At 24.7% G+C, this 10,415-nt stretch overlaps 1 protein-coding gene across 1 annotated transcript; it reads right to left on the minus strand.

Annotated features, from left to right (window-relative positions):
• Window positions 1–1,676: 1,676 nt before the first annotated feature.
• On the minus strand, window positions 1,677–5,976 carry LOC111036376. Its single transcript, XM_022318385.1, has 9 exons — window positions 5,729–5,976; window positions 5,083–5,235; window positions 4,808–5,018; window positions 3,052–3,775; window positions 2,799–2,984; window positions 2,611–2,731; window positions 2,284–2,514; window positions 2,104–2,215; window positions 1,677–2,033 (listed from the first exon to the last, which is right to left on the minus strand). The coding sequence occupies exons 2-9, from the start codon at window positions 5,219–5,221 to the stop codon at window positions 1,817–1,819; spliced, it is 1,941 nt and encodes a 646-aa protein (XP_022174077.1). The 5' UTR covers window positions 5,222–5,235; window positions 5,729–5,976; the 3' UTR covers window positions 1,677–1,816.
• Window positions 5,977–10,415: the final 4,439 nt, after the last annotated feature.

Here is a 10,415-nt window from a genome sequence, read left to right on the forward strand (position 1 = left end):
TTTTCTCAATATTTTAAATAAATAACTCTTCAATATGTCAATTTTTAAAATTTTCAAAAATATCACCCATCATATTAAAAAAAAGGCTGTTACTAATAAATTATATTTAAAAAAAATGCACTTCAGTTCAGGCAATTAGTTAACTATATATTACATTTAAAAAAAACAGAACTACAATAACTGCATTATATTGTGAATGAGAGCTACTGACTTTTGGATTAGTTAGTATATTGCAATATTATACATTTAGGTTAGAATGGTTAAATGCAATCTATAATATACTCTGTTCCATTAAATAAGAACATCCCTGGGTGGTGGACAAAAAATTGGAAATTGATTTTTAGAATTTGCAAATCAAATTGTAACTTAGGTGAATTTTTTCGCAAAATTTTGTAAGCCAAACTCTTTGTAAGATCCGTTACAAACCAACTTCAATATTTAGCTAATCAATTACTATATACAATATATCGATTTCTATACTTTCTAGATTTCTAAAAATAATATAAACAATTTATAAGAAAAATTAACACCTGTAAGTCCAATTAATTCAAATTACTCGTTAATACAAATTTAATATTTAAAAATAATGAATAAAATTGACTCAAAAATAATTAATATGGCTGACTCATAAAAATGATTGAAAATGAATGTATATTTATAATTAATGAAACTAACAATTACAATTTTGTGTATCAATAATTAATTAAAATATTAACATTAAAAAAAAAGTACTTTAATAAAATAACTAACCGGGATAATATATAAAAAAAAAATGAATAAATATGTTGTAAAAATTATAAATGAAAACTAAAATGATATAAAATATCTAATAAATATAACAATTAAAATGATTCAAAATGATTAATTGTTATTACCCTATTGTTACCCTATCATTATTATAAGTCAACAAATTTTATAATTTTTTTTTTAATATTAAATTTTTATTAACAACATAATTAGTCTTTTTTATTTTTAAAAAATTTATTTAATGATATCAAACAACATTGTATTAGTTATTTTTAAATATTATATTTTTATTAACATTATAATTTCACATAAGTTTTTAATCATTTTTATGATTCATTTATACTAATTATTTCTGAGGCAATTTAGATAATTATTTGTAAATATTTTATTTTTTCAATTATTAATATATATAATTTTTATTGATTTCTGCAAGTCATTTACTATTTTCAGTAATAATCTTAATAGATCTTTTTATTCAAATTGTTTTTATTTATTCTATTCATCATTTTTTTTTACTAATTGTACTTAGGTATATGTGATATTATTATTATACATTTTTTTATTTACAATACATAAAATTTAATTATTTTTGTAAATCTAGAAAATATAGAAATTGAAATATTTGTTATAGCAATTGACTAGCTGAATATTGACGTTGGTTTGGAATGGATAGGACAAGAAGTGGCTAAAGTTACTGACCCGATATATGGTAATGGTATAGTCCAATTAACATGAAAAATATATAAATATGATTGTATATGTGTATGGCCATTGTCATAATACATATAGTTCAATAATTTATATAAAATATTCATATGAACGTAAAATCAGGGGCACAGCTTAAACTTCTGCCATCAATTATAATTATGTTCATAAATGGTATTAAAATTAAACTAAACAGAAAGTATTTAAATAATTGTTACAAAATATTTTCAACAGATATTCACATTCACATAGGAGTTTATTTAAAAAACTAAATTATACCAAAACAATTTTAACAAAACTGCAGTACAATGAACGAAGTAATGAAGTACATGTACATATATAAAAATATACACTTTGTACAACATTATTCTGTAATTAAATTAAGATCAGCCTTTGATTTTAGCTCTCTCATAATGTAAGGTATTTTTTCATAATCAATAAGACCATCCCAAACATCCATTGATATTGGTAAAACTGCTACACCCAAAGCTTCAATTGTTTTGTTTGTAAGCATGTATGGACCTCTTAAACAATTTAAATTGATGACATAACTATTTGGTTTGTAAAGTAATATACCAATTCTAAAAACAATAAAATATAAACATTATTGTTAACTAATATTATATAAATTAAGTCAGTCAATCAACTCACGCGAGATTATCACTAGAATCAACAATGTTTTCCAACCATAATGATTTATTATCTTTGATTTCATTTTTAATGGCAACAGGGTATCCACCTGGTCTCATAACTACTAAATGATCTAAAACCAAATATATTTTATCAAGTTAAAATGATAATTATTTCACATCTTAAAATAATATTGCAAACCAATAAAATGTCCCAATTGACTCCTGACTCCTGTTAGTACATAATCACTTCCACCCAAACCATGTTCTAAGGCAGCTTTTAGAGGAAAATCATTGATATTATGTTGATAGATGTCAATAGATTTTTCAATAATTTCCTGGGGTGGTAATGATCCTTTATAACCTCCAGGGTATAAAGTCTTTGATGCCTGGTACAGTTTCAGCAGCATAATATGATCATGTATATTGTCACCTAGTTTATTATAGAAACAATAATAAAAAATTAATTGATACAATAAACTGAAAAACCCTAATGGAAAGGTAAAATGTGTGTTTTTGTTTCAATTACTTCGTTTTAAGAATCCATAAAGAAAATCCCTAGAAAATACTCTTTCCAAAAGTTCTTCTGACCAACAGCCCAAAACTGCCAAGTCAAATGTTACTACTAACCATGGTAGTTCTAAAACATCCTAAAATAATAAATAATGTAATTAATATAAAGGGTCTATAAAATTATTATCAAATATTTATTAATACCTTTTGCACGTTAAGTCTTGTCAAAATAAGTGGTTTTAACTCATCAAAACCAGGTGGAACATAATTTGCATTGGCACATGCTGCAATGTACGATAATAAAACTCCAAATTTGACATTCTCTAAAATATTGTGTTGACTAGTTAGTTTATTTGTCATGTAATCAAGTAATCCACGGTGAACATACCCCTAAAATTGTAATAGCTGTTAATATTCTATTAATCTGATTTTATTATGAAAATAAAATATGACTTACAATCCTATTTAATTTTTTTAATACAAATGCTAGAACCTCAAAACTCTCTTCCTTCTTCATCATGAATTCCATGACTGTATTTATAAATTGTTCATTATAAAACAATTCAGAATCTGTGGAATACTTATTTATCATTCTTGACAAGATAGCGTCAACATCTGAAAAATCAGCTATGTATTCTAGATGATTTGTATAATATTTTAAACATCTGTTAATTGTATCAATATATTTTTCAGTTGAATAGTGTTTGTAATATAAACAAAGCAATAAGCTTTGAACAATTTTAGGACTAATCTGATCAATATTTCTTATAATTCTTGACATAACAAAGTCATATGTTTCTTGAGACAACCTATGTTTAGCTATATAGTTGAGGAATTCCACTTGCCAGTATAAATTATCTTCTAGTTTGTATTGAACTTGTGTTTCAAAAACTATTGGCAATGCAAGTTTTAAAGCATCAACTAACGGGCATGATGATAATTCTTTTAATAAAAAATGTAAAAATGTGATTTGTTGTAAAGACATATCATTTATCATTTTACTAATCAATTGTAATAACATCTGCATTATATTACTATTAACAGATACACCCAAATAAGATAAGCACTTGACACTATTCATTACATCATTTAGTTCAAGATTTCTTGAATAATTTTGAATTTTGCGACACATTGCTGTAAATTCTGGGCTTCGTGTTAGTTCTTCCTTTGATAGTTTTGTTCTAAAATAAAACATCATTTGTGAATAAAGTAACATTTTATTAAGTATTTCAAAAGTTACAATTACTGATTTTAGTGTGTATGTTTAATTGAATCACACAGTTCTTAGAACACAGATATTCATCACCAAATATTTTGTTAATGTAATCTTAGTATTTAGTATACTAATATACATTTTGTTTAATATGTATTATTTATTAACTACTTTATTTTATAGTTTTACTCAATAAATTATATATTTTATTTGATACGAATTCAACATATTACAAAATATATAATATAGTGTACACTGTATAATGGGCTCCACTGAGCAAGCTCTTGGGGTAGTATTGAATAAGAAAATTAGAGATATTTTTAATTGAACTGTCTAAGTTTTCAGTCCATAGAACTTTTCTAGTTATAACAAATTATTTATAAAGTTAAAAAATTAATATTCTTGCACTTTTGGCTAAGCTAATTGTTATTTTATAATAACCAATATTTGGGTATCAATAATTATCCTAGTTGAAATAGCATTTTAGTGACAATTGATCTAGATTCATTTCATGTAATATATTTACTAAACATTTTAATAAAATATTATATTGTGTAAATTTTTTTTATAAAACAACTAACAATTTGTAACTATACAGCCCAACGGTAAAAAAATAATCAACTATTTTGCTTTAATATTTGAATGTGGTTACTTAAGTTATAACTAATTATAATCTAAAAATGAAATTGATATAAGATTTGTATAGTTCATAATTTTTAAAAATATGTTGTCCCCGACATTGTTACAATACAAATTTTATCTTATTTAAATGAAGTACTAGATTTTAATTTATTGAGCAAAATGTAATGTATACTAATGAAATGGAAAAAAAATATTTTCCTTTAACAATATAATATAATATATTTAGTACAAAATATAATAAAAATTCACAATGTATCGCATATTACAGTATATGTTAAACATTATTTTATTCATACATTTTGATTAGTCTTAGCAGTAAGAACAATTTGAACAATAGAATAAAAAATGTAATATTTACTTTTTACTTTTTTGTAGTAAGAATAAAGAATTTAATGCTTGTAAATGTTGAGGAGCACTCATCGCAGTGTTGTGAAGCCTTAACATTTGTAACACATCACTTGTTTGTTTTGCATTCTTAATACTAGTTATTAAAACATCATTGGTAGTAACTATGTTGGACAAACCCAATTCACTACTAGTATTTGATAAGTATCTCATTGTTTTATAACCTGCAATAAAATAAACAAAATAGTATAAGCATTAAAAATTATTATGAATGATTTCTGAAATTACTTGATGAAAAATGTACAAATTTTGAATTTGTATGAGTTAAAATTTGTTTTTGATTAATTGTAAACTGTTGCTTCAAAATATTTGATGATAAAATATGAATTCGTCGCAGATACTGCACATACTTGCTGATTGTATTCATAGTAAATGTTCAGTCTAAAATGAAAATAAAAATATTAGTCATGTAGTATATTAAGTACATTATCTTTTTTTTAATTAATCGTTATTACTTCAATTAAGAAGTATACAATATACCTACATACAATTATGTTTTTTCAAATGAGCTTACATAATGATAGCATGGAAAATAATCTATAATGTCGACTAAATTATACCAAATTTAAATAAATTTAAAACCATTTAAATTTGTTCTTAATGTTTCAATGATAAAAGTAGAATTTTGAGAACGAAACATTCAAAAAGATAAAAACATGTCTGACAACATAGTATGATTTTTAAGTTGACTTATTCATTTATTTATACAATAAAAATACAAATAAAATTTGAATTTCCTAATTGCTTATATTTAATAATTTAAATACATCAAATCAACTGATTCTAGTCAATAACTCATGAAATACTATTTATAATAACAGTTATCTATAACAGTTATTTACAACAGTCTTCAATTATTTAATTAAAACAGTACCTTTCTGTGAGCGGTCAAAATGATTTGTTTAATAATTATGACTTAGGTCAATAGCGACATCAAAAACATGATTAAAAGTGTGGGCACCTTCAGATTAATTAGTATAAATAAGAATATTATTACAAATTCTTAAAGAACACGATATTATTAAACAGTTTTAAGTACTTATTAGTTTTTAAACGCCAGTTTCAAATATCATCATAATATGGGTTATTTATTTAAAAATTTGGTTTTTAAAAAAAAATCCAACATTAATTAAACATAGCCTTAAATTATTGATAAAATTATCTCTTATCGCTTATCACTCGATGGCAAATTATCGTCTATAAGTATGGGGTAGTTGTACCAACGTCCAACAATCAGTAATGTCTCCAGTAAACCATAATGTCGAATGTCGTTTACTAACATACTTAATAAATTATTATTTGGATATTATAAATTATAGTATTATGTTTTGATGTATAAAGTTCAGTATTTATTTTAAAAAACTTGTAAACATTGCTTTTACTCATTTTAGGTCTTAGACACAGCAGTATGCAAACATGGTAAGCATTCGAATAGGTCGGTATTATTAAAAGTATAATATACTTTGTAGGTAGGTATTTAAAATTTAAATTCGTTTTCCTGCTTCGGGATAACATTCTTCCATATTTAATTGTGATAAAAATCGTCGGAGGTCTTACAAATTTTAAAATAATAGGTACTTTCCAAATGAACAAACTATTTTGTATTATAGACATGAATACATGATATATAAAGCAACCTAGGGAATAGGTAAGTATACGAGTATAGGTACTGCAGACGCGTCCATTGTACTCACCCGTCACCACTTCACCATGTAAAGTGCAGACACCTATGTCCCGATGACTATATGCAAAGAGAGTCAACAGTGTAAAAATTACACATTATTTGCTCCAAAATCAGTAGAACATAAGTGCCAATATAAAACTATACCAAGTATTGAAATGTATATCAAAACTCATAAGCACTAAAAATGTAAAAAAAAATATATGTATATAATATCAAAATGTTATGTAATAATATTTTATATATTTCAAAATATAAAAAAACGTCAATAATCAACATTAAGCAAAATTATAATAGTGATGATCAAAATAATAGGTAGATAATACAAATAAAAATAAATTAGCATAATAATGTTTTTTATTATATCTACAAATTGTCTATTTAAGCTGGTTGATTTTGTGAACCCATTTTTCAGATATTAAATCTACTTATTTCATCCGTTGTAAAATTATGCCGTCATGAGATATAGAGATGGCCTTAATTTCGAGTTTGAAGGAGAATAAATATAATATGTTTTTACTTTTTAATTTTAGTAAGTTTTCTATTACTTATTACTTATTAATATACTAAAATAATATGAATTGAGCAATGAGCATCATACAATTGGTCTTTTAAATACTGATAATTCAGCGGCCCATTTTGTAGTTTCTTATAATATCTTTATTCTTAATTTCAGTCCAAATTTCTGAAGGATATGTAATAAAATGTACTTATGTACATCTTAATAAATGTAACCATTGACCATTTATCTTAAATATATATCTATATCCTTCTTCATTAATAAAACTTCCCTTTATTTGTACCTAATTGTTTTTTATAAAATTAATTTTCGGTTTAGCTTACGCGAATGCTTACTAAGTGCATAGGTTCCAACAATATAATGTTACAAATTATAACACAAAAACCCTGACGCTCTATCATAATCGCCAATCGGATAGGTATAGTAAATTAGTCAGGTAGATATCTGTAATTTTTAGGCATATGTCCTCCTAATTACTACTAAAATAGGGTCAAAATTTGGGGGGGGGGGCTGAGTGAGCTGCAGCAAAGGGCTCTCACAGTTTTGTAAATATTTAATAGCAAATACAAAAAATAAAAATTTTACTAAATTAAATAAATATACATATTATTATGGTAGGTACTTTATTTTTCTATTAAAAATTAAATTTAAAAGCCAGTGAATTTATTAATTTTAACATTTAACATTTAATGTACAAAATATTAATGAACAAAGAAATAAAAATCGTTTTCCTAATGTTGAAATAGTTTTAAAGTATATTTTTAAATATACTTTTTTTTATATATTTTTTTTTTTATCTTTCTATTAGTACATTTCATAACATACTCGATGTATTGACTAAAATTACATCATAATACAAAATGTTGATAATTCCCAGTTCTAATAACTGTATCGTGTATAAACCTTACATAAAATGTAATTTTTGAATTGTATTTACTGTCTAGCGCCCCAACCCTCCCCTTAATTTATCACTCAATAATATTTGATAATCCATAATATATAATAACCGCATCAGTCAAAATAGGTTAAAAAAAATATACTTTTTTCCAATGAAATGCAATAAAATAGAAAAATTAAGCTTCTAAAAAATTAATTTTATTCCTAAAACATTGATTTATTCATCCATTGCGTATCATGTCATAAGCTCATAACTCATAACCTTCGAAAAAACGGTTCTCTGATTTTAGTTAATTTAATTTAACACACACTTTGTATTTAATAACTAGATGTTCAAAGTTCAAGCACCAAAAATTTATCTGTAGATAAGTCTATAATTAACTTAAACCACAACTATTGAAAAAATAATCACGTTTCTAATAATTAATATAAGTACCTATATAATCTATATTATTTTAAATATTAATTCTTTTGTCAAAATCGTCAAACTACTCAAACTACTAACTAGGATAATATAGTCTGAAGTAACGGGACCAGCCTACACTATGTGTATATAAAATTAATTTATGGTTCGATATATAGTTGAAAAAAAATGCATAGGTAAATCTTATTCAACCATTTCAAATTAAAGAGAAATTTATCTGATCGGTAACGTTTAAATAGTAAATGTGAGTAGGGGAATATTTCACGATCAATTAAAATAAGACATTATACCTATTACAAAATTAGAATACACAAAGTAGTTATAGGTACCTAAATAATTGTAAAAGAAAATTATTTTTTAAAAAAGGGGAAAAGTAAATAACCGTTCATCAGTTCTGTATAGTAAGTATAGAGTGTACCTTGATAGAGAATTGAGGACTGGATCTTGGATAATTTCTGAGCAAAAACGGACTGTCATCCTATAGTACTAATTATTCTTATTTTATGATATATTTATATTGCTATCGAAGTAAATTATTTTATTAATAGTAATACAGTACTACAGTAGGTTGAAGAACATTGCATTTGAAAATTGACATTGTGTTTTTAAAATATAATAAAATAGTATGTTAAGAGTTTCAAGCACCAGCTAATAATATTTTTAAATTACAAAAAATAATTAAAACCGTTATTCATTGATTAAATATTTAATTTCGTCCAAATTTGAACTTAAGATATCTATAAACAATCTGTGTATACCAACTTTTTTAGATTTTTTGGTTACAGTATGAACTACTAATGAGAAACCTTATAGGTCCCTAAAATTAAATTTTCAAGCTTTTTTGACGGTACGAATAATTTCTTATCGACATTTTCAGAAAAAACAAGTCGGGAAAGCTAAACGTTTATTGATATAATGCAATATACCTACTATAATTCCATAAATAGTGGGACCCAAGATAATATACTATCTTCTTGAAGAATAAATTAATATAAAAATAAATAAAATATAGAAATTAAGAATAATTTGGTAGCCTTTATATTTTTTTTACCGATATTATGTTTTTATTATAGACTAAGTTGAATCTATATTAAATACTCAAATAAAGATATTTTTTAATACCGGCTACTATTAAGAAATACTAAAATACATATTAACACCAAAAATCGTAACTATGTGTGTTGCCGTCATAGGCGGAAACATCGGGGGAGGGGGGGGGGCTAAAGGAGAATAAGTCCCTCAGAAGTTTAAAGTACAGGTCTAGCCCTCCCCGGCTATCACAATTTTAATGTGACTAAATATACAATAATTAGTATAATTGAAAAATTTGGTTTATAAATTGGTAAATTGGTTATTTATCAGCAGTCGTCCGCGTCGTCCCGGTTTCAATGAAATTACGTAATAATATACTATTTTTCATAACTAATTATGAAGGTTTTTACTAACAATATCACCAATATTGGTACATCCTATATTAAATTGGTTACCTATAATTCAATTAATTTAATAACTTAATAATGAAATTAATTTAATACAATTTTTGTTTAGAAATAAATGTTCAAAGTAAGGCACATTATTGTTTTTGTACTGTATTATGGTTAAATTGTTTGGTATGTCAAACTTTGTAAATTGTCTTGTTGAAATAAATAATTGTGAGCGACTAGTACATTAGCGCCTATGTAGGTGCAATGAGAAATATAATGCACAGGGCTCAGCCCCCCTCCCCCAAGTAATTTCAACAAATTTCCGTCTATGGTTGCCGTGTTGGTAACTTGGATGGATGGATGCAATGAGGGTATAAGATGACAATGTGTTTTAAATTTACCTATATATTATGTTTAGAAATCTATAACTAAAAGAAAATGCTATTATAAACATTTGTTAAAGTATCTTTGAACATTTGTTTTTGAGTCACATTAATAAAATACAATTGTAGTGTGATCAGCTTTTTTGAAAGGGGGGGGATATGAATTTTTTGATTATTCTTAGATATATATACATATATATATATGCATTCGTTGCTTTACCATATACTTTAT

The sequence above is a fragment of the Myzus persicae genome, unplaced genomic scaffold (assembly GCF_001856785.1).
Source record: "Myzus persicae strain clone G006 unplaced genomic scaffold, MPER_G0061.0, whole genome shotgun sequence".
Lineage (NCBI taxonomy): Eukaryota > Metazoa > Arthropoda > Insecta > Hemiptera > Aphididae > Myzus > Myzus persicae.

What these genes read in the sequence shown, in the direction of transcription:
- LOC111036376 (XM_022318385.1), bottom strand. Translation starts at nt 5,221, where the DNA reads ATGAATACAATCAGCAAGTATGTGCAGTATCTGCGACGAATTCATATT. An exon ending in TTATGGATTCTTAAAACGAA is followed by an intron (nt 2,515 to 2,610) that starts GTAATTGAAACA and finishes ATAATAAACTAG; the next exon opens with GTGACAATATACATGATCAT. An exon ending in TCAATTGGGACATTTTATTG is followed by an intron (nt 2,216 to 2,283) that starts GTTTGCAATATT and finishes ATTTGGTTTTAG; the next exon opens with ATCATTTAGTAGTTATGAGA.